This window comes from Chiloscyllium punctatum, chromosome 6, assembly GCF_047496795.1.
Source record: "Chiloscyllium punctatum isolate Juve2018m chromosome 6, sChiPun1.3, whole genome shotgun sequence".
Classification (NCBI taxonomy): Eukaryota; Metazoa; Chordata; class Chondrichthyes; order Orectolobiformes; family Hemiscylliidae; genus Chiloscyllium; species Chiloscyllium punctatum.
In genome coordinates this window covers 14,715,158-14,740,398 of record NC_092744.1, presented here as the reverse complement: position 1 = coordinate 14,740,398, position 25,241 = coordinate 14,715,158, and the positions used below count along the sequence as shown (strand labels likewise).

Below are 25,241 nucleotides of genomic sequence, written 5' to 3'. Positions count from 1 at the left end.
TTTATTTGTATGGATAACTGATTTACTTTTTTGGGAATGGGATGGCGTTGGGTTCTGAGTTGTTGTACTTTCCTATTTCAGATTTCCAGCAATTTATTTGTATGGATAACTGATTTACCTTTTTGGGAATGGGATGGCGTTGGGTTCTGAGTTGTTGTACTTTCCTATTTCAGATTTCCAGCAGTTTAATCGTTAAGTATTTCATTCTGAGAATGGCGATGTGTCGAGGTCCCGGGTCGTCAGTTGCTGCGCGCTAATTGACGGATGAATGGGGGTGGCGCTCACGTGACGCAGAGGGGGCATCCCCGGGGTGACGTCACGGCGCCGATGTTGCAAGGTTCTAGAACGCGGTGTTGCGAATTTTTTTGTTTCTAAACATTCGGCGGCGGCTGGAAGTGGAGCCGGGGCTGGAGGGAGGGCGGAGGGGGAGAAGCAGGAGGGAAACCCATGCCCTGGCCCGGCTATCCTCCTGCTTGCTAGCCATGAGCCACCCGCCATCGGCCGGAGCGGGCGGCGGGGTGAGCAAAACCGGCAAGCACACTGCTCCTTCCCCGGGCCCGAACGGCCTGTCGGCGGCGGCAACAGCAGCAGCAGCAGCGGCGATTGCATCCGCCACCAGCGCCGCCGCTTCCTCCTCTTCCCCCGCCGCCGCCGCCGGGGCAGTGGGTGGCTGCGGGACGGCGGCGGCGGCGATTATCGGTGTCGGTTCTCCCCCTCCTCCGCCCCTGCACCATCACCAGGCGGCGGCGGTGGCTGCCGCCGCTGCTGCTGCTGCCGCCGCCGCCGCCGCCGCCGCCCAAGAACTGACCTCGCTCTTCGAGTGCCCGGTCTGCTTCGACTACGTCCTGCCGCCGATCCTGCAATGCCAAGCCGGCCACTTGGTGTGCAACACCTGCCGGCAGAAGTTGACCTGTTGCCCGACTTGCCGGGGATCCCTCACCCCCAGCATTCGCAACCTGGCCATGGAGAAAGTGGCTTCGGCCGTGCTCTTCCCCTGCAAGGTAAGATACTGTCACCCAGCCGGTGGCCTCTAGTGCACATTGTTCGTTGTCTTTTTAAACCTCACCCCCTCCCCCCCCCTTTGCACCACTGTTACTTTGGGTTTAAGATTGCCCTCTGACACCCATTCAGCACCTTCAGGCATGTGCCCTCTGATACTGTTTAAAAGCCCTTGTGTGAAATCCAAGACGCCTTTATCTACCCCCAGTCACATCCAAGTATGGTGGTGGCTTTCTGCATTTACTCCCCCTGCTATTTGGGTGCCACTGGATGGTAAGCCAGTGTCCCCCCCCTAAGTTGTCTCTGTTCCTTTTTGGGTTGGAATAATTTTAAAAGGAACTTGGAAGTTCTGCAGCAGGCAAGATTGTGGCCCAGGTGCAGGAAAATAGTCCTGAAATAGATGGCTGGTTTATTCAGCTGGGCCTGACATGATGGGCTGAACGGCCACTTTCTGTTTATTATCTGCTTTAATGCAGTGTGAAACAGGCCCTTTGGCCCAATAAGTCCACACCGACCCTCTGAAGATTAACCCACCCAGACCCATTTTCCCTCTGGCTAATGCACCTAACACTATGGGCAATTTAGCATGGCCCGTTCACCTGACCTGAAGGTCTTTGGATTGCGGGAGGTAAACCCCGCACACTCGGGGAGAATGTGCACACTTCGCACAGTCACCCGAGGTTGAATTGAACATGGATTCCTGGTGCTGTGAGGCTGCAGTGCTAACCACTGTGTCACCGTGCTATGCTGTTACTTTTCTGTTCACACAGGTGACATTTACAGATATTTTTACTCTAGCTGTTTGGATAGAAACTTGGGAGGGAGGGCAGGCCATCTGAAGTCAGGCTGTGGTCATAATTTTGCCACAAGAGCTGAGGCACGTGGATACACTTTCTGCGAGCTTTGTTGCATCGACAGCAGATGCACCCCGCGTATCCCACAGCCAGGTTTGTTTTTACGTGCACAAGGGAAGACTGTTGCCACTTCTGCCAACGTGGCCACCATGGTGTTGGTTCTGGCTGTGTGAGGTTTGTGAGCTGATGGCATGATCATGGGAGCTCTGAAGAAGGTGCCAAGAGACAACTGATTTTTGGTAGCAGACGAGGGAGCGAGTTGTGAGGGGAGACAAAAAGGGTGGAGGACCTCATTGAGTGAGAGATAGTGAATGATGTGAAAAGATAAACCCGGGGGAAGAAATGACTTCAGATTAAACCATGAGCAGGTAATATTGGCCCAAGTTGTAAGTAGCAGGTGACAGGTGTCAGCCTGAAAGAAGGACAAAGTGGAGTACAGGCATCTCTATTGCATAGCAGATGGAACATTTCATTTAAAGAAATCAGTGGCTGCTTTTGGATACAAGTAGATCTATGATTTAGAGACATAAGTTAGCATAGGCTGTATAGCCTATAGTTAGGTAATTTTGAAGATCTGTTACTTTGATTTGGGCTAGAATTGGTTCAGTATAAATTCTTAACTCTGACGTGGTGCATTTCAGATTCGAGAACGAAGCATCTGACTGATCATTTAAAATGTACTTGTGGCAACTTCTTTAAAATTACACAGATTAGTGAGCCGTCACTTTAATTGTGAAGATCCAAGACAGTTAATCATTCTTGTCAGTTAATGTTTGTGCTTATGGAAGGTGGCTACCAGGCAACTCAGTAAAGTCTATTCTGACCATGTGTCAGAATCATTCAGTGATCAATGTCAGAACTTGTATTTCTGTGCAGATATATCTTTGAAAAGATGTAGCACATTTTGCTGTCAAAACATCTGCTAATTCACCTAACCTGCATGAGTTCCTCAGTATAGTGTCCTCGGCTCAACTACCTTCAGCTGCTTCACCAATGATCTCCCCTTCATCATAAGGTCAGAAATAGAAATGTTCACTGATGATGTTCAGCACCAATCGTGACTCCTCAGATACTGGAACAGTCCATGCTCAAATGCAACAAGATCTGGACAACATCCAGGCTCAGGCTGACAGGTGGCAAGTAACATTTGCATCACATAATGCCAGGCACTGACCATCGCCAACCAGAAGCAATCTAATCACCACCCCTTGATATTCAGTGGTGTTACCATCACTGAAATGCCCCCTATCAACATCCTTGGGGTTAGCATTTATCAAAAATTCAACTGGACTCCCCACATAAGCACAGTGGCTACAAGAGCAGGTTAGAGGCTAGCAATGCTGTGGCAAGTAACTCACCTCCTGATTGCCCAAAGCCTGTCCACCATCTACAAAGCACAAGTCAGCAGTGTGAAGAAATACTCCCCACTTACCTGGATGGCTCTAACAACACTCAAGACATCATCCAAGCCAAAGCAGCACACTTGATCAGTGCCACATCCCCAGGCATCAACTTCCTCCATCATCAATGCTCAGTAGCAGCTGTGTGTACTATCCACAAGATGCACTGCAGAAATACACCAAAGTTCCTTGCATAGCACCTTCCGGACCCACGAACACGCCCTTCTAGAAGGTCAAGGGCAGCAGCTACATGGGAACACCAACAGCAAGTTCTCCTCCAAGTCCTGACATGGAAATGTATTGCTGTTTCTTTACAGTTACTGGGTCAAAATCCTGGAATCCCCTCCATAAGAGCCAACCTACAGCATGGGGACTGCAGTGGTTCAAGAGGTAGCTCACCACCACCTACTCAAGGGTGACCAGGGATGGGCAACAAACAAGGCTGGATTAGAGTGGTGAAATCTACACCTACAGTAAATGGCACAAGTTTAGTAAGGCCCAGGAAGCTGTGCATACTGATTCAATTTTGGAGATCAATACACGCTTGAATGCAGAGTGAGTAAAGGAGTACTGCAATGGGTTGGGAACATGGATAAAAGTTGAAGTTTGTCTTGTGGTTATCTACTGGTTGGAATTGGCTCAAGCTCAAGAGTATAAGATTGTAGCTGAGCAGGCTTAAAGGGCTCTCTGGGCAATGTCCTGTTTTTATGTTCTTGTGATAATCCACTGGCCTGGCTAATGATGAGCTGGTTTGCCCACACTGGAGGACTGTTATTGTTGACTTGGCGGTACCTTTTATGGGGTTCAGACATTTCTGCACAGAGGCATGTATATCCTATCCTTGCACAGTGAACACACTGATCCAGCATCTGCAAGGTTGTGATGAGAGGTAGGTTTGGTAAGGGGAATGAATTTCAGCTTGAAGCTGTGATAACCAGGGACACCATTGCAGAACTGCTTTCCAAAAGAGAAACTGTGCAGATGCTGAAATGAGTGCAGGAAATGCTGCAAAATTTCATCAGGGTTGGCAGCATCTGTGGAGGTAGAAACCGAATTAATGTTTCAGCACACAACAGAAAGGTCACCAGAAGTTTCTCGTGGAACGTGCTGCCTGATCTACTGAGGCTCACAGGATAGTTACAATGCACGATGCTGTTTGACCCATTGTATCTTTGCAGGAACAATTCCCTGAGAGCCCTTCCTCTGCCTCCTTCCCATAATCCTACACATCACGTTCAGGTCACAAACCCATGTCGGATCCTGATCACTCATCGCTGAGATGTGGGGCGAAGATGTATTTCTTAAGGAATATTACTGTGAGGGTGTTTGTTGATTTGCTGTTTGCCTCATTGACTCAGCGCAATCTGAGTGCTTCAGTTATGATCTTGACGAAGGATTTCTTGAGTTACGACTGAAAGGTGCTGTATATCCAAGTCAGGAGGATGCAGGATTGGATGATTGTGTTCTCAAGATGTTGTTGTAACAAGCATAGTAACATTGAAGTCAATGAGAATTGAGGGAAAGTCTTCCTACTGGTTGGAATCTGATCTAGCTCAAGAATATGGTTGTTCAAGGTCAATCCTCTCATCCCAAGGTGTCTCCGCAGCAGTTCCTTGGGGTAGATATTTTCCAAACGATGTGTTCGGAAATGTAATTGCACATATCCTGGAGAGGTTAGGATTCAAACGTGAGCCTTCTATCTCAGAGATACAGGTGCTACCGCTGTACCGTGAGAACCCTATCAATTAACATGCACCACCCACCCGGAGAAGCAAACCTCAGCTTTTTTTCTTAAACCTATACAGCTGTGTTATGGCACACCTCTGGAACAGGTGGGTCTTGAGCCCAGGATCCCAGGTTCAGAGTTGGGCATCCTTCCACCACACCACAAGAACCTCGTTCTTCATGGTAGATGTTTTTCTAATTCATTCAGAGATATCATTATATACCTGTGAAGCAGGTGGGGCTTAAGCATGAGCCTCCTGGCTCAGAGATAGGGACACTACCACTGTGCCGCAAGAGCCCTAGATCCTTCTATACAGACATCCTCTGCTGCTTCACCAATCACTTTCCCTCCAACATATGATCAGAAATAAGAATGTTAGCCCATACTTGCACCTCAAGTTCCCAACTCCTCTAATGAAACAGTCTTTGGCCACAGGTAGTTAGACTGAAACAATGTTCAAGGTCTGAAAGGCTAACTGTCTTCCTCTCCACAGACACTGCTGGACCTAGCGAGGTTTTCCCAGAGTTTTCCATTTTTATTTGAAGTTGGGCTTGGGCTGACAAGTGGTAAGTAACATCTTGGGTGCACAAGTGTCAGGTAATGACCAACTCCAGTCATGCAGAGTGTCTTCCCTTGACACTCAGTGGCTTTAAAGTACTGAATGCCCCACCGTTAAAATCCTTGAGGCCAGGTGTCATTGACCAGAAACGCAACTGGACTAGCCCATATAAATACTCTGGCTGCAAGAGCAGATGAAGACATGGGAATTCTGTGGTATTATCTCTCTTCAACTGTCCAAAGCTGGTCCACTGTCTAGAAAGCAAACGTCAAGGATGTGAAGAACACTCTTCACTTGACTAGATGCATCCAGTTCCATCAAAATTTCTGAAATGTAACAGCAGGACAAAGCAGCTGGCTTAACTAACACCACGTCCATCACTTTCAACCTTCACTGACTCTATCAGGGCACCACAGTGATGTGTGCTATGTGCGAGATACACTGCAGCAACTCACCAAGGATCATTTGAGTGGACCTTCCAAACCTGCAATCCCTCCACCTGGAGGGTGGATTCACGAAGACACCACCAGCTGCAAACTGCTGCCTAGCCCTGTACCATCTTGACTTGGAACAATATTTCTGTTCATTGTCTCTGTGTCAAAGTCCCTGAACTCCTGTCGTGTAGCATCATGGATCTTCCTACACTACAGAGAGTGCAGTGGTTCTCCAGGGTAATCAGTAATGGGCAACAAATACTGAGCGAGTCAGCAGTGCCCACATCCTGTGACATATGAAGAGAGACTGGATTGGTTAGGACTATAGTCACTGGATGTTCAGAAGAAAACCTACAAATTTCTAAGTGGACTAGACAGGACAAACACCAGGAAGGATTTTGCTGATGACACAGGAGTCTGAACCATGGGTTGTAGTCGAAAGACTGGGACTGAGATGAGAAGAAATGTCTTCATCCAGAGAATAGGGAGCCTGGGGAATTCTCTGTCACAGAAACCATTTGAGGCCAAAATATCAAATGTTTTCAAGAAGGACATGGATCCCTTTAGCTCTAAGTCTAAGGGTATGGGGAGAGGCAGGAGCAGGGTATTGAGTTACATGGAGAAAGTGAGGATTGCAGATGCTGGAGATCAGAGCTGAAAATGTGTTGCTGGAAAAGCGCAGCAGGTCAGGCAGCATCAAAGGAACAGGAGAATCGACTAGATGGATTAGATATAATTATAATTAGATACAGATAAATGCAGGAAGGATGCCTCCGTTAGCTGGAGGATGCAGAGTGAAAAATCTTTAGGACCAGGGACTGTAGTGTCAGGATGAGAACTAAATTATTTAACAGATGAGAAGGAATTCCTTCACTCAGGGTGGTGGAAAATCTTTGGAATTCTCTGCAGGTCTATCCATTGTGTATATTCCGAGACACAATGTGCTAGATTTCTGGATATTAAAAGTATCGAGGATATGGGGAAAATAGTGTTGAGATAGAAGCCATGATCTGGTTCATTGGTGGAGCAGGCTCATGGGGCTGAATGACCATTTCCTGCTCCCATTGCCCATATTCCTGTAATTGATAAGTCAATAGGAGAAAGAGCAGGGGAGTGGAATTGATTGGATGGCTGCTTTAAAATAGTTAGCATCAGTGCAATGGATCATAAGGCCTCCTTTTAGTATGTTTGATTCTCTGGTTCAGGCTTAGAGAATCTGTGGAGAAACCGAGTGAACCACAACGTACGTTTGTTGGCCTGCTTTTACACTACTTGTTTCTGACTGCTCCTGCGTTGTAGCTCTTTTGAGTTTGTACATTGACATTGATTCCAGTGCACAGGCCTTTCTCTTTTAATAGCTCACACATATTGTTTCACACGTGGTCCTCAAACACATCCTTCATCAGTTCTAGTGAACATTCAGGGACCTTGTAGTAAATTTATTTATTTGCTCAATGTTTGCAGTGCATCAGTCAATGGGATTATTTTATGGAGTCATAAAGCGCCGAAACAATCCCTTTGGTCCTCTGTTGAAGAGTCATCTAAACTCAATGTTAGCGTCCTTTCTATCAGCAGATGCTGCCGAACCCACTGTGATTTCCAGCATTTGTTGCTTTCAGTCCAACCTGTCAACATGGGCCCATGTCCCCAAGTCAAACTTAGTCCCACTTACTTATGATTGGCCCATCTCCATCTAAACCTTTCCTCTTCATGTACTTACCCAAATGTTGTTTAAATATTGTAACTGTACCTGCATTCATCACTTCCTCTGGCAGCTCATTCCTGTGAACCTGTGGTGGTGGGAAAAAGTTGCCCCTCATATCCTCATTCCCCTCTCACCTTAAAAATATGCTCCCTAGTTTTGAACTCACCCGCACCAGGGAAAACACTTTTGCTATTCACTCCATCTATGCCCCTTATGATTTTGTAAACCTCTGAGGTCAGCCCTCAACTTCCTACGCTCCAGTGAAAAAAAAAGTCCTGCAAAACCCAGTTTTAATGGATGTGTCTAATGAGGTATTCAAAGTATCCAGTGTTCCCACACTGCATGAAGAGTGCTTTCACAAAAAAATGCATACGCTGTTAGTTTTAAAGCCTGCTTTGGCGAAGATTAACACAGGATTCTGATGAGCTCAGTGAGTTTTATTGAAAGTGGTAATATGTTACAGATCAGTATCCTGCTCTGTTTCTAAGAAACTAGCCTAATCTGATATTCTGGTAGTTCAGTAAATTAAATGCACTGTTAAAAAGGCACAACTTGCACTTATATAGTGCCTCCCCAGGGTGGGGGAACATGGTGGCATTGTGGTAATGCTGCAGGACTCCAAAGCTCCAGGCTAATGCAGTGGGGGCATGAGTTCAAATCCTAATCTGGTTGCTGGTGGAATTTGAATTTGGTGAATAAATCTGGAATGTTCACTTGGTCTCTGTGGATGACTATTATTGATTGCCATTTAAATCCTCGCCAGTTCACCAATGTCTTTTAGGGAAGGAAATCTGCCCTCTTTACCATCTCTTGCCTCCATGTGACTCCACATCTGTCTTAGCTCTTGATCGCTGACTGAGCTGCCCACTTGTTGTAAGGCTAATTAGGGATGGGCAACAAATGCTAAACATACGAATGATACCCACATTCTATGAATGAATAAAGGCAGAAGGGGAGGATATTTCAAAGTATTTTGTAACTATAGGAGCATAGGAACATGCGTAGGCCAGTCAGCCCCTTGAGCCTGTTCTAGCATTAAATGACCTAATGTTATAGACCTGTTTTGGCCCCAATCCCTTAATACCTTTTGCATTTAAAAAAAAATCAATCTCTTATTTAAAAGTAACAATTCATGCAATGTCCATTGCCATTTGAGGAAGAGTTGCGAACTTGTAGAGTCATAGAGCCCCTTCAGTGCAGATGGAGGCCACTCAGCACGTCGAACCCGACTGACCCTCTGAAAAGCATTGCCTCCCACCCCGTTCCTGTAACCCCACATTTCACACGGCTAATCCACTCGGCCTGCTCATCCCTGGTCACTATAGGGGAAATTTAGCATGGCCAATCCATCTAGCCTGCACACCTTTGGACCATGGGAGTGAACCGGAGCACCTGTGGGAGGAAACCCACACAGACACGGGGAGAATATGGGAAAACTCCACAGGTTCACCCAAGGCTGGAATCGAGCCTGAGTCCCTGGTACTGTGAAGTAGCAGTGCGAACCACTGTGTCGCCCCCTTTCTGTGTAGAAGTATTTCCTAACGTCTCTCTTGAACTTTCTGGCCTTAATTCTCAGACTATGCCCCCTAGTTCTCGAATCCCCAACCAGTGGAAACAGTTTATCTTTATCTACTCTATCATTTCCAGTTATATCTTGAAGACATTGATCAGATCATTCCTTGACCTTCCAAATTCTAGAGAAAATAGGCCTAATTTGTGTAATATCTCATCATCCTCCCCTGAAGTCTAGGTATCATTCCTGTAAACCTACAGTGTACCCCCTTCAAGGCCAGCATATCCTTCCTAAGGTGTGGTGTCCAGATCTGCTCTCAGTGCTCCAAATAAGGTCTTACTAGTTATGGACAGGATCAAACTCCCTCCTAACCTAGACCCTATCATTTTTGTGTTTTAAAGGCAAGTGTCAGGTGTTGCCTTCTCGATACAATTTGAGTGGTCAGGCTACCAGTCTTGAAGCAAACGCAATTTATTCATACGTTACAGTTAAAACACAACAAAAAGAAAGAAGAAATCGGAATAACAACTCTCTTGGAAAACTTAACAGAATAATACGTTATTTAACTACTGAACAGTAACTATTCCAATTTAGTAACATCGCATAAACGCACCATTTACAAAGGCAACTTCAGCAAAATAGATTTTCTCACGTGCAATTGTAACAGCAGGAAGAGTTCCTCCCCACTCCACTGCTTCCTCTTTTCTCCCCCTCCCAAAAAAAACAAAAACCAGCTTTTAGCTGTGACAGAGAGGAAAAACAGCTTCCACATCCAGCTTCAAGACCCACCAACTGCTGAAAAGCTCAGACTAAAAATCCTTGTTTTGTGGGAGCTTGACCCCACCCATCCAGGCTGCTTCTATTGTTTCAACTTTTTTTTTAAAATAGGGTGCCTCAAAGTGTTTACTGCATTAAAATAATTTGGCATCTCTGTCTTAAAACCTCTCTTCAGAAAAAAAAAGGACAGGACAAAATACACCTCTTAAAAGCTAGAGTATCATCATCACAATAGAGTTTGCATAACTGCAATGTAACTTCTGCATCCCTGTACTCCAGTTCTCTTGATGCACAAGCCAGCATTACAATAGCTAACAAGTCAGTTGACACTAGGTTCTTAGGGGGAGAGTGTCCTTGTCTTCAACCCATGACTCTTCTTGTTGTCCACCAGTTCATAAGAAAACACTTTGGTGTTTTTGACTGTTCTGGATTTTCTGTCTTCCTTGAAGGAGATCGGTGTAGACTTGTTGGGCCGAAGGGCCTGTTTCCACACTGTAGGGATTTTAAGATTATAAAGTTTGGCAGTGCATTTGCATAGCAGGGAGTGGGCACTTCTAGCATCATGTAGCACACAAGGAGGCCATTTGGCCCATCTGACTGTGAGTTCCTTTTGAAAAGAATATCCAATTGCTCCCATCCTGGGAGTATAATGAGCTACATCAAACAAAATTTGTTGCACATCAACATGAGGAACTATTCAAACAGGTTACTAAAAGCTGGGAAAATTAGTTTTTTAAAAGCATCTTAAAGGAAGGTGGAGAGTTTCAGGGTAGGGGGCGCTCTGAAGGATATAGGGCCTCAGCGTCTGGCGATGAAACCGTCATTGGCAATGAGGAAACAAGGAGTGCACAACTGACCAAACTGAACAAAGACTGCTCTTGGAGGCTCATGGGGCTGACAGAGGTTGAGCAGCCAGGGAGGGATTTGAACATTGAGGTTCACATTTTCATTTTAAAGTCCATGTCTGGAAATCACTTAGCACCAAAATAATGAATGAGCGACCTTGCTAGAGGAGCAGATCTTCAGTACTGCAGCTGGAAAATGATCAGGGCAGAAACCTTCAACTGTGCCACTGTGCCTGGTGAGCCAGCTTACCAGTGAGCCTGGGCAATGCCATCTGGAGTAGTGAAAACCTTGGGAAAAGTCTGAGTGGGATTGCCCACTACAGTTTTAATAGAGAGCGCAATGGTCGGTTTCAGGAAACTTCAGTTCTTCTTGTCTCTGATTTGCTCTCTTTTCAGCACAGCGTGGTGGCAAGCACTCTGATTGTCTACCCTCCCACTCCCCCAACCTTCCAGGGGCCCAGTAGCCAACTTGGAGTCATTTATCAGAAAGCAAGATTGCAAACAGGCTCCAACCATCCCCAGTAACTTCTATTGTCTCCCCTTCTTCATAATGACTGACTTCAAAGTGGCAACTTAAAAAAAGCTGATTCTACTGAGGTGGCCCACTAACTGTGAATGTGCCTTTAAAGAGTTGTCTTGAATTTTGGTCAGATTGAAACTAACAGCATATATTTTTGCAAAAAATCAATTTTACCAGTATTTTTGGAGTGGGGGATTTCTTTTGTGGCTTTTTTTAATCCCTTATTTTAAGCGCCGAAAATATGATGCTTCGAACACAGTCTGAGTTTAAAAGTTCTTAATACTCCAGTTCTTGATTATCATGTGTGGAACTGTCAATGTAATTTGTGCTGTGGATCTGTGCAGTTGTTATATAATTGGAAGTGATTGAAATTGCGTTGGGGGCTTGGTATTCATTTCAGCAGCTCTAGGCACAGCTGTTGCACGGAAGATTTATTGCTTTGAAATTTCAGGTTCGGAAAGATTGGAGCACCAGCTCTTGATAGATGTGTCCATGAGACAGTTCTGAGGCAGCGTGGCTTTGTTGGAGTACGTCTCATTTTATGGGACGCTGAATCAAAGATCCAATCCCCACCCCGTTCCAAACGAATGTAAACGTCCTGCAGCGCTATTTAAAAATAGAGTAAGGGAGCCTTATAGAGTGTCCGAAGTACATCCCTCCCCTGCTGTCATAACCAACATTGCTTTTAAAGATAATCTGACCATTAGGATCCCACAAATGCCTTAGTGTTGTCTCGCTTCCTATATTGTAACAGTGATTCTCCTTCAAACACTTAATTGACTGTTGCTTGTCGTAAATGCTAGTTCTCTCGTCAATACTTTAGCCTTTTCAGCTACAGGTTTGGGAAGTGGGGCTGCTTAGTTGAACTTTCACTTAGCTACTTAAACTGTACCGACATTAAGCTTTGGCTGCTTGTTTGCTTCAGGATTTGTTGAGCATGATGTTCCCAAGTTGTTTATAGTGGTTAATGATTTTTAAATCCTGAAAGATTTTTTTAACGTTTTCTGTAAGTGTTTTACCAGGCTGGGCCTGGCTAAAGTAGCCATTGATAGGTCCAAGCAGTAGGCCAAGGAGGTGAGGGTCATAGTTTCTGAGTACCTGCACTCCTCCCACAGCTGCATTCACACCCAGGCGTCCTTGGAGAGGGAGCACCTATTGTCCACCAGTGCTCCAAAAGTGTTTGATTTCAAATAAACCTGGTGTCATGTTACTTCTGCCCTTGTCCACCCCAGTCCAATACCAACACCTCCACGTCATGACTCTCTGCCTTTAGAGAGGGAGGTGGGCACTGTGGAGGCTGGAGTATATTATTTTCCCCTTCCAACTCCATATTGATGTATTGCCCCCCTCCTCTCCCTACTTTTTGTTAATGTTGCACAGACCCTGTTTGTAAAGTGGCATGGATGATTTGGTGGTATATTGTTTTTTTCTCGTATAGAATCAGATGTACAGCATAGATATTAGATTAGATTACTTACAGTGTGGAAACAGGCCCTTTGGCCCAACAAGTCCACACCGACCCGCAACCCACCCAGACCCATTCCCCTACATTTACCCCTTCACCTGGCACTACGGGCAATTGAGCATGGACAATTCACCTAACCTGCACATTTTTGGACTGTGGGAGGAAACCCATGCAGGCACAGGGAGAATGTGCAAACTGCACACAGACGGTCACCAGAGGCTGGAATCGAACCTGGGACCCTGGTGCTGTGAGGCAACAGTGCTAACCACTGAGCCACTGTGCCGCCTGATGTTGATACAATGAGTAAGGAATATGACAGAGTGGTTGGAGCAGAGGTTTCAGGGTCACAAAGCAGAAACACAAGTTGCAGGCAAGGCAGTAGCTGCAGAAAATGGAGCATGCCAGGGCATCCAGAGGGCTGTGGAAGGAAGCTCCTGGGGGAAAGGAAGGCAACTGGGAGGGCAAACAGTCTCTGAAATTCTACAAAAACATCAGGACCAGGGTTTAATCACCATTGGGCCAGAGTTGACAGGGGTCCTTTATCCAAATGAACTTGCAGTTCCTGGTATGGAAGATGGAGGGCGGCACGGTGGCGAGCACTGCTGCCTCACAGCACCAGAGATCCGGGTTCAATTCCCGCCTCTGGCAATCGTCTTTGTGGAGTTTGCACATTCTCCCTGTGTCTGCGTGGGTTTCCTCCAGATGCTCCGGTTTCCTCCCACAGTCCAAAGACCTGACCAGGTCAGGGGAATTGGCCATGCTAAATTGCCCAGAGTGTTAGGTGCATTAGTCAGAGAGAAATGGGTCTGAGTGGGTTACTCTTCGGAGGGTCGGTGTGGACTGGTTGGGCCGAAGGGCCTGCTTCCACGCTGTAGGGAATCTAAGCACTAATCATGACCTGTAACGTGAAGGGTTATTGTGAATATCTATATAAAGCAGTCTCGTCCATCAGGCAAAGTGATGGAAGATCACGGTGACTGGGCGACAGTCTTTGTCTAGATACCTTATGTGAAGCCTTGTCCTGGATGTAATCATTATGTACTAAATTAAAATAAAATATAGTAGTTGCTGGCAGCCTTGCTTCTTGCATTCCTCATCCACTTCAGTGTTGGACACAGCCAAATGAGAACCACAGAATCCCCTTTTACTTTGTGCACTTATGTTTCCACGGTCTCCCATTAATATTTATCTATCACCATTTCAATGTGTCAAAAAAAATATCCAAAGTATTCCGCGACCTTATCAGGGAAAGAAATTGGCAAGACAAGGAGATATTAGGACAGGTTTGCCAAAGAGGTTAGGGCGCGAGAGAGATAAGGAGGTGTACAGAGCAATTTTCAGAGCAGGGAGCCCAGGCAGCTGAAAGCTTTGAAGTCTGGATCAGTCATAGGGAAGCCTGAAATCTTGCAGACATGATATATTTCAAAGAAAATATCCTGATTAGTTAGAGTTGACCGGTACTTGACCAGACTTGTGGACTAGTTGTCCTGGTTAGGGTACTAGTTCCCCTTGTATTCAGGAAGACTTTTTATTAGATTCCTTACAGTGTGGAAATCCTTCGAAGAATAATCCATTTCCCCTCTGACTAACACTGGGCAATTTAGCATGGCCTGACTTGCACATCTTTGGACTGTGGGAGGAAACCGGAGCACCCGGAGGAAACCCACGCAGACACTGGGAGAATGTGCAAACTCCGCAAAGACAGTCAATCAAGGCTGGATTCGAACCCGAGACCCTGGTGCTGTGAGGCAGCAGTGTTAACCACTAAGCCACCGTGCCATCCCAATTCTAGCCTTAACTGTGAACTTGACAGTTTTCTTGTTCTGTAATGACTCCCGGCTCTTTGACAGCAGACTAAGTTTTGTCAGTGTTTGATAGTGGCTGTTTTGTTAAGAGTGATTAGCACAGAGGTGCGCAGTAAACAGACTAGGAAGGTGTGGCTGGTGACCTTTTCTGAACGACTTGCTGAACCAACTGGAATTTTTTAACGATAATAATTCAACAGCTTCTATGTATAATAAATAAATTGGTAGACTTATTGTGTCAGGTATTGCAATTTGTCTGTCCTAACATGGCTTTCATGTGACTTATCAAATGACACTCATGTGAAACACCCTGGTTTATTTTTAAATGTTGGGTTTACTATTCTAAGTACATATTGCTTTTGCCCAAAACAATCTTTTTCCTTTGCAGCCATAACCTTCCAAGTGCTGGATCCTATCAGAACCCTGAATGCACTGTCTCTGAAACTCTGGGCTATATAGTCAAGAGATGGGGGTGGGGTGATGTTGATGGTTATGTATCTATTAGCTTGAGTCTGTCTCTGATCCCCCCCCCCACCACCACAACCCCATCCTCTGTTCCTCAGTATCTCCGTATGTAATGAACAATACTAATGTTTAACTTCAGGAGTGTTCATGAAGAAGTGAAAGTATTGCAGAGAGACTGCAGAAAATATTTTGCAAGAATGCTTTTGCAGACTGTGGGACTTGAGCTGCTGTTTTTTTTCTTTATTCATTCATGGGATGAGGGCGTCATTGGCTAGACCAGCACTTATTACCCATCCCAGAGGGCAGGTAAGAGTCAACCATATTGGCAGTGGGTCTGGAGTCACATGTAGGTCAGACCAAGTAAGGATAGCAGTTTCCTTCCCTGAAGGACGTTAGTGAACCAGATGGATCTTTGCAAAAATCGACGATGGTAGTTGTTAGACTTTTTATTTCCAGATTTTTGTTTTGATTAAATTCAAATTCCACCATCTGCCATGATGGTGTTTGAACCTGGGCCTCCACAATATTACTAGGGTTTCTCGACTAACAGTCCCAAAGATGATACAGCTAGGCTATCACTCCTGCCCGGGAGGTAGACATAGACTACAGAAGTTGGGGCTGTTCTCCTTAGAGAAGAATGAGAGTAGATTTGATTGAAATCTCCAAAATTGTCAGTTATCAGGAGAGAGGGGGAACGAAACTGTTCCCATTAGCAGTAGAGTGATTGGTGAAAGGAACAGCAGTGAAATGAGAAAGAAGTGCTTTGGATAGTCTTCAGGTTAGGCCCTGTTGCATTACTTGTGTGTGTGGTGGAGACCAATACAATGGAGGACTTCCAAAGGGAATTGAACAATTTATCTAAAGATAGAAAATTTGCAGGGCTACCCTGAAATGAAAGGAGATGGATTGAGCTGCGACACTTTTGCAGTGAACCAGCACATACCCAGCAGGTGGAATGGCCTTTTCTGGTAACTCTTCCATGATCCTACTATTCAACCTCTGCCTAATCACACGTGAAGGTTGAAGTGTTTCAGGAGCTGTGCCCCTCCATTGGTCGCCACCTTCAAAAACTGAATGATGGAAATTAAAATGTAAAAGACGAACCTTTTGATAATGCAACAGAAGCATTTTAGTCCAGTCTTAATGCAGTCTTCCTTTGACTTCATGAGATTCTAAAAACAGGTACTGCCCAGTTCAATACAAACCTCCACAAAGGAGAAGTGCTGTATTGGGAATGTCACTGGACCTATAAACCACAGTTCCAGATTGATGCTCTGGGGTCATGGGCTCAAATTTCACCATGGCAGTTGATGCAAGATAAATTAATAAAATCTGGAATTGGAAGCTAGTATTATAGTCTCAGAAATGGTGACTATGGTTAATTGTTGTGAGCGGCCATCTGGTTCACTAGCCTTTTTGGGAAGGAAGTCTGTAGTCCCTACCCAGGCTGGTCAGTTTAAGACTCCAGACCCACAGGGATCTTGTTGATTCTTCACTGTCCTCTGAAATGATCTAGCAGGTTACTTTCAGTTCAAGGGCAGTCCAGAACAGGCAACAAATGGTGACCTTTCTGGCAATGCCAACTTCCTGTGCAAGAATAAAGAAAAGTATGCTTTGATCTCCAAAGGAGTAGGCCACTCAGCCCTTTTGAGACTGCGTTTGTTTCTCATTCAATATGTCCATGGCTGATCATCCAACTCTGTACACTCTTCCTGCATCACCCTCTTGCATACAATAGAACGAATCGTAGAGTAGAATCCCTACAGTATGGATGCAGACCATTTGGCCAATCGAGTCCAGACCAACCTTCCAAAGAGCATCCCACCCAGACCCATTGCCGATGGCCAACCCACCTAGCCTGGACATACCTGGACACCTATGGGCAATTTAGCATGGCCAGTCCACCTAACCTGCACATCCTCTGATACACAGGGACAATGTGTAAACTCCACACAGTTACCAGAGGCTGAAACTGAACCCGGTTCCTGGCACTGAGGCACTACACTGCTCCTTTGATCCCCTTAGCCACAAAGCCATATCTACCTCCTTCTGAAAACATCCAATATTTTGGCCTCAACCGCTTTCTATGACAGAGAATTCCACAGCCCTCCACTCTGAGTGAAGAAACTTCCCTTCATCTCAGTCCTTGATTGCCTACCTTGTATCCTTTAAACTGTGATGCCGGTTCTGGAAACAATCCTTCCTGTGTTTACTTCGTCAAGTCAAGGTAGAATCCTATCGAAGATTAGCCATTTTCAAACAAATAATTGATGTGGCCTCCAAACTAGACTTCTGTTTGATCAAGATGGATATGCCCATCAAGGACCAAGGTGTGTGTGTGTGTGCGGCCAGAAGATGGAAATGAGGTTTGAATGAGTACTTCGCATCACTTTAGAGAAGGACAAGGTCTAGAAACCGAGGAGGGGTCTATAAATATCTGGACAAATTAACATTGAGAGGGGAGTGGTATTTGTGGTTTCAGCAGGCTTGAGATGGAATAAGACTCTAGCCGTCATTGGGTGTATCGCATGCTGCTGTGTGAAGCAAGAGATGAGTTTGCAAGAGTTTTGACATTCATCTCCAAATCTTTCTGACCACTGGAGAATCATAGAATCCCTACAGTGTGGAAACAGGCTGTTTGGCCCAACAAGTCCGCACCAACACTCCCAATGAGTATCCCACCCAGACCCAATCCCCTACCCTATTACCCTACATTTTATCCCTGACTAATGCACCTAACTTACACATTCCTGAACGCTGGGCAACTTAGCATGGCCAATTCACCTAACTTGCACATCTTTGGACTGTGGGAGGACACTGGAGCACCCGGAGGAAACCCACACAGACATGGGGAGAATGTGCAAACCCCATACATAGTCACCTGAGGCTGGAATTGAACCTGGGGCTTTGAGGCAGCAGTGCTAACCACTGAGCCACCATGCCACCCCAAGAGGTGTTAGAGGACTGAAGGACAGCTAATGTACCATTATTCAAGATGGAGGGGTAGGGAAATACAGGTCGGTGAGCCAGACATCAATGGTAGATAAACCTTTTGCGGGTGGGGAGGGGAAGAAATCTGAATTCCTATCCAATTGGCAAAGCACTGATTTACCTGCACTTCACTCAAACTACTGTCCTGCATTGACTGCTTAAAACATGCTGTCCTGTACATTGGGAAGACCAAGTGTAGACTGGGTGACCACTTAGGAAAACAGTTGCACCTTGTCTACAGAAATGCCCCTGAGCTTCCAGTTGCTGGACCCCGAAATGTTAACTCCGATTTCTCTCCACAGACGCTGCCAGACCTGCTGAGCTTTTCTAGCAATTTGTTTTTGTTTCTGATTTCCAGAATCTGCAGTGCTTTCGATGTTCACTTTGCGTTTAAAACTGTCTCTAGTTGGTGGCTTGGACTTAAAGTGAGAAATGTATCAAACTGGGAGGTGAGGGAAGGTGGAAATAGAGCTCATTCACTAATTGCACACACAGATTAACTTAGTCAGGTAATGAGGGGCGTTAGTCGCACTTTCATTTTGAAAGAATGGCTTTTATTGGCATAGCACTTCTCATTACCACCGGATGTCTCCAAGTACTTTGCAGTCAACACACTTTTGTAGATAGGCAAAAGTGGGTACTGCAGATACTGGAGATTAGAGTGGTGCTGGAAAAGCACAGCAGGTCTGGTAACATCCAAGGAACAACCCTTCGTGGTGAAGAGCTTTTGTCTGAAATGTTGATTTTCCTGCTCCTCAGATGCTGCCTGACCTCCTGTGCTTTTCCAGCACCATTCTAATCTAGACACTTTTTTGAAGATGTCATTGCTCATGTGATGTGAGAAGTATGATAATTTCTTGCAAAGCAAGCTCATACAAACAGTAATCTGATGAACAACAGACGTTCTGGCTTGTTTTCGGTGTGTTGATGTTCAAGGGATAATTACTGTCTTGCTCACTGAGGACAATGCTCATTTCTTCCTCAAAATGGTGGCATAGGATTGTAAATGTCATCCGAGAGAGCAAATCAGTCTTCAGTTTAAAGTCTTCTGAAAAACTGCATCACCGACAGTTCAGGAGTCTACCATTGCTGCACTGGCAATGTCAGCAAAGTGTTTTACTTCTGAATTGGAGCACCGGGGATCCAGGTTCGATTCCACCCTCTGGTAACTGTCTGTGTGGAGTTTGGACTTCTCTGCGTGGGTTTCCTCTGGATGTTCCAGTTTCCTCCCACAACCTAAAGATGTGAAGGATATGTGGATTGGCTATGCTAAATTGCCTGTAGTCACTAGGGATTGCAGGCTAGGTAGATTGGCCATGGGAAGTGCAAGGTTACAAGGGTAGGGAATGGTGGGTGGGCTGTTCTTTGGAGTATCAGTGTGGACGTGATGGGCTGAATGGCCTGATTCCACCCTGTGTGGATCCTGTCATACTATTAGAGTGGAACTTGAACCTTCTAACTCTGAGGCGAGAGTGATACCAGTGAGCTGGGGCTGACTCAGAGGCAAGGGGAGCTAGAATCACGTAGCACCCGGTAACCTGTAGGTAGGTCATGACTGGCCACGGGTCAGCGGGGGATGGGGGGGGGGGGGCGCTCAATAGTATTGAGTCACTGGTTAACTTTAAAATATAGTTAGTTGGAAATTTCTGAATCTACTTCGGTCACATTGTGGTTTTTACTGTAATGGGAAAGGCCAATCATTGTACGTATTTACTCCCAGTTTGACTGGTTTATCGAGTTCAGCCAGGCTTCGCATTGTGGTTGCCACCCACATGATAAACGCTGTGCACAGATACACAGTGCCACGTAGGCTGTGGGACACGCTGGTTCCATTTCCTCTGCTGTTGTCACTTCACATTTCACTGGTGATTCAGCATGATGGGGTAGATTTACTGTTCTCCACCTACCAGCCTTCCGAATGACACAACCCTCATTTCTCAGCACTTTTTTGTTATATTTTCTGGGGTTTTTTTTTGGCTCATGCAGGTCTGTTTATCTCTGTTACATTTAGCTGTTTTAATCAGGCAGATCGAGCGATGGATTTGAAAGTCTGATTTTTGCAAGGGGCCTGCAGTATCTTAATTTCAGGGCTTTTGATAATGCTGTTCCCTGTTCAAGCCCTCACTCCCTCTCACGCTCCCCTCAAAAGTTACTCTAAAATAACAGTACAGGTGGACAGCCCTTTATCTGAAATCCGAACGGCTCCAAAGTCCAAAGGTTTTTTTGTTAATGAGGAAAAAAAACTTCACAATGTTGTTTGGAGTGCAAACAGTTAACCCAATTCAACACCCATTCGATGTGAGTCACTCAGGTGTGACGTGCGGGGGGGTGTGGCCCAGCAGTGGCAGGCCTCAATTCTGTTTCAGGGCCTGTTTTATTCAGTAACTCTGCTCCTCCAGTAAGATTTTCTTTAATTTCACCGTCAAATTGTCACTTATTCTGAAATTCAAAAACTTCCGAATTCCAAAAACCACTGGTCACAAGCATTTCAGATAAAGGGGCCTGTTCAACCTCTCCCTACAGCTCGAATCCTCCAATCCTGGCAACATCCTTGTAAATCCTTTCTGAGCCCTTTCAAGTTTCACAACATCTTTCCGATAAGAAGGGGGCCAGAATTGCACACAATATTCCAACAGAGGCCTAATCAATGTCCTGTACAGTCGCAAGTCCTTGAGGCAGCACTATTGTGCCAATCTATTTATTCTAACTGAAAAAGTGGTGCAGGGTATTGAGTACAGGAGTTGGGAGGTCATATTGTGGCTGTACAGGACATTGGTTAGGCAACTGTTGGAATATTGTGTGCACTTCTGGTCTCCTTCCTATCGGAAAGATGTTGTGAAACTTGAAAGGGTTCAGAAAAGATGTACAAGGATGTTGCCAGGTTTGGAGGATTTGAGCGATAGGGAGAGGCTGAACAGGCTGAGGCTGTTTTATCTGAGCTTTGGAGGCTGAGGGGTGACCTTATAGAGGTTTACGATATCATGAGGGGCATGGATAGGGTAAATAGATAAAGTCTTTTCCCTGGGGTGGGGGAGTCCAGAACTAGAGGGCATAGGTTTAGGGTGAGAGGGGAAAGATATAAAAGAGACCTAAGGGGCAACTTTTTCATACAGAGGGTGGTACATGTATGGAATGAGCTGAAGTGGTGGAGGCTGGTAAAGTTGCAACACTTAGTAATCTAATCTAAACTTAAGAGGCATTTGGATGGGTATATGGATAGGAAAGGTTTGGAGAGATATGGGCCGGGTGTTGGCAGATGGGATTAGATTGTGATGGGATATCTGGTCGGCATGGACGGGTTGGACCGAAGGGTCTATTTCCGTGCTGTACATCTTTATGACTCTATGATTGTGCTCCTGCAGTCTACCTGGGAATTTACAGTGTAATCAGAGTTTGGGATATTCTCATTTTCTGTCACACTCGCTATCCCCCCCCTCCCCCGCCCCCCCGAAGGATTAAAGGTGAATTTGGTTAGCTGTAGCACTATTTATAATGTGTCTTATATGTTGATGAATCTTATTGTCAACAGTGTGTCTGTTGAATCATTGTGTTGTCAGTTTGAGGAGTGTACGTTAATGCATGTACAAGAAGGCTGTTCGTGGGAATAACCCTGTTACGGTTGTTCTGGGGTTTCTGCCTTGGCCATTTAGCTGAAACAAGTTAACTGCTGCTCTGTATGCCACTTCTGGTGTGGGCTGTAGTGGGCTCTGACTTGGCACTGTCTCTAACTTGGACCAAGGTCTGTCATGAGGAACGTTATATTGGCTGGGGTGCCATCCTGCACCGTATTGGGACTGAGGATAGTAACAGGAGTAGACCATTCAGCCCGTTGAGTTTGTTCTACCATTCAGTGGTAGCATGGCTGGTCTTTGGCCCATAACCCTTAAAACCTCTACTTAACAAAAAATGTATCAATCTAACAACTGATCCTCTATCCACTGCCATTTGTGGGAGAGTGGAAATCTTCTCCTACCCTTTGTGTGTGGAAATGCTCCCTAATGTGTCTCCTGAATGGTCTGGCCCTCGTTCTGAGACCATGTCCCCTAGTTCTCGACTCCCCAACCTGTGGAAATAGTTTATCGTTACCTACTGAAAACTCTGAAGAGTCATCTAGATTCAAAACATTAGCTTGTTCTCTCCATGAGTACTGCCTGACTTGCTGTGATCTCCAGCATGTGCTGTTTTCAGTACAGGTTTTCCTAACTTATCTTTATCTACCCTGTCTTTTACTATTAATGCCTTGAAAATCACCCTTAACGTTCTAAATTGTCAAGAAAGTTGGTCTAATGTATATAATGTCTCCTCAAACCTAACCCCTTAAGTCCAGGTATCAATTTTGTATCACTTGTGTTGTACCCCTCCCTCCACGAAAAGCCAAAATATCCTTCCTGAAGTGCTCTGATCTGCTTGTTTGGGGTCCAACCAAAGTTCTGTATAACTGCAGCATAACTTCTGCATCCTTGTATTCCAGTTCCCTCGATATAAAGTCATCATTCCATTAGCATTCTTGATTATTTTCTGTGCCTGCTTATGACATTTTAAAGATCCACGCTCTTGAATCCAGGCATGTTCCGCCCAGCAGTGAATGTCCAATGTCAGTTGTTCCCAAACTGTTTCCCGCTTTGGTTCGTCAGGAATTGAGCCCCCATTGTTGGCATCACTCTGCCTCTCAAACTGGTCATCCAGCCGACTGCGGTGACTGGAGTGTAACACTGTCAGAGACGGCACCATCCCAATGAACATTAAGCTAAGACCTCAGTGGTCCATTAAAATTTCCCACTGCTTTAAAGAGAAACAGTGGGAGGACTTCACCCCCAGTTCGTGGACTAATTAATATTTATTCTGGAAGTAGCATCACTGGAAAGTGGATTTTCCACTTATTAGCACCTTGCTACTTCTCACGTGCACAGTTTGTTACTTTTTTCTCCATTGCTTCCATCTAGAAAAACTTAATTTGCTCCACAGTGAGTGGACAAAACCTATATTTATGCAAGTTCTTACTTTTTTGGCAGGGGTGAGTTTTGTGTCATCAATAAATTTTCCTTTTTTTTATATAAAAAAAGTTGTAAGCAGACATCATTTGGATTTCACAACAAAACAAAGTGCTCTTTAATAAAAGTGGCACGGTGGCACAGTGGTTAGCATTGCTGCCTCACAGCGCCAGAGACCTGGGTTCAATTCCTGCCTCGGGCAACTGCCTGTATGGAGTTTGCTCATTCTCCCCGTGTCTGTGTGGGTTTCCTCAGGGTGCTCTGGTTTCCTCCCACAGTCCAAAGATGTGCAGATTAGGTGAATTGGCCATGGGAAATTGCCTGTATTGTTAGGTGAAGGGGTAAATGTAGGGGAATGCGTCTGGGCGGGTTGCTCTTCGGAGGGTCGGTGTGGACTTGTTGGGCCGAAGGGCCTGTTTCCACACTGTAAGTAATCTAATCTTTTTTAAAAAAAGCAAAATACTGTGGAAACCTAAAACAAACACAGAACGCTGGAGAAACTCGGCAGGTCTGGCAGCATCTGTGGAGAGGAACAAAGTTAACATTCCTAATCTGGTATGACTCTTCAGAACTCAATTCTGCTGTTAGTTTTGGAGTAGAGTCATGCTGGACTCAAAATGTCAACTCTATTTCTCTCTCCACAGAAACTGCTGAGTTTTATCCAGAATTCTATTTGTTCCTATCTTTTTACTCCTTACCTAACATGGGAGTAAGGTGATGTTCACTGAGCTGCATTTTAATAGTTCACGTGGACGATATTTCTGCGGAGATACTCAGATGTCTGGGTCAAAGTTGATTTCTTGTATGAGGAGTGGAACGGGAGGAGGGTACTGTCATTAAACATATTTTGTTTGTTTGTTTGTTTGTTTCTCTGTCCCCGCCCAGTATGCATCGACTGGATGTCTGCTGACCCTCCATCACACTGAGAAGCCAGACCATGAGGATGCCTGTGAGTATCGCCCTTACTCCTGCCCCTGTCCCGGGGCTTCGTGCAAGTGGCAGGGCTCCCTGGAGCAGGTCATGTCTCACCTGGTGCACGTCCACAAGAGCATCACCACCCTGCAAGGGGAGGACATTGTCTTCCTGGCCACGGACATCAACCTGCCTGGGGCGGTGGACTGGGTCATGATGCAGTCTTGTTTCGGGCGGCACTTCATGCTGGTGCTGGAGAAGCAGGAGAAGTACGAGGGCCACCAGCAGTTCTTCGCCATCGTGCTGCTGATCGGCGCCCGCAAGCAGGCCGAGAACTTTGCCTACCGGCTGGAGCTGAACGGGAACCGTCGGCGCCTGACCTGGGAGGCAACCCCTCGCTCCATTCACGACGGTGTCGCCACAGCCATCATGAACAGCGACTGTCTGGTCTTTGACGCGGCCATCGCTCACCTCTTTGCTGACAATGGCAACTTGGGAATCAACGTCACCATTTCGACTTGCTGTTCGTGATATTTATGTGGTGGAGGTGTTTGGGGTTGCTGGTGTTGTGATGATCTGTTGCTTATTTTATTTTTGGTTGTCTTCTCTAGACTAGACATGAGATCATTGTGAAGCTTTACTGACTGTGCCAATTTATTTAAATTATGTTGCCATAATAGCTTTTTTAAATAAATATATATATATTTCAGATTGGTTGCAATTCTTTAGATTTGCTTGTCACCCAGGTATCTAGTCCTCACCATTGTAAAGCCATAACCTACCTTTTAAGGTCTTTTTATTCATTTATGGGGCGTGGACATCGTTGGCTGGGCCAGCATTTGTTGCCCTTTCTGACTTGCCCAGTTAAGAGTCAACCATGTTGAGAGTATGGAGTCGCATGTAGGCCAGACTGGGGAAGGATGGCATCTTTCCTCCCCTGAAGGAAGTTAGTGAACCAGATGGGCTTTTATGACAATCAACAGTGTTTATACATGGCCACCTTTAATCTCGATTAAAAACCAAAAGAACTGTGGATATTAGAAACCAAAACTGAAAGTGCTGGAAAAGCTCAGCAGGTCTGTCAGCATCTGTGGAGAGAAATCAGAGTGAGACTTATACTAGCTTTTCTCTTTTAAATTCCGCTTAATTTTCTATGACAGGATTCAAGCCCAAAGATTAGCCTGGGGGCTTAGAGATTGCTAGTCAAGTGACATTACCACGACCCCACAGCCTCTGCATGATGTGTAATACACACTTCAGATTAGGTTCCCTAAAGTGTG

At 45.5% G+C, this 25,241-nt stretch overlaps 1 protein-coding gene across 1 annotated transcript; it reads left to right on the top strand.

Moving 5' to 3' along the window:
* The first annotated feature begins 320 nt into the window (after nucleotides 1-320).
* Nucleotides 321-24,670, top strand: LOC140478735 (E3 ubiquitin-protein ligase SIAH1-like). Its single transcript, XM_072572049.1, has 2 exons — nucleotides 321-1,001; nucleotides 23,935-24,670. The coding sequence occupies exons 1-2, from the start codon at nucleotides 483-485 to the stop codon at nucleotides 24,490-24,492; spliced, it is 1,077 nt and encodes a 358-aa protein (XP_072428150.1). The 5' UTR covers nucleotides 321-482; the 3' UTR covers nucleotides 24,493-24,670.
* Nucleotides 24,671-25,241: the final 571 nt, after the last annotated feature.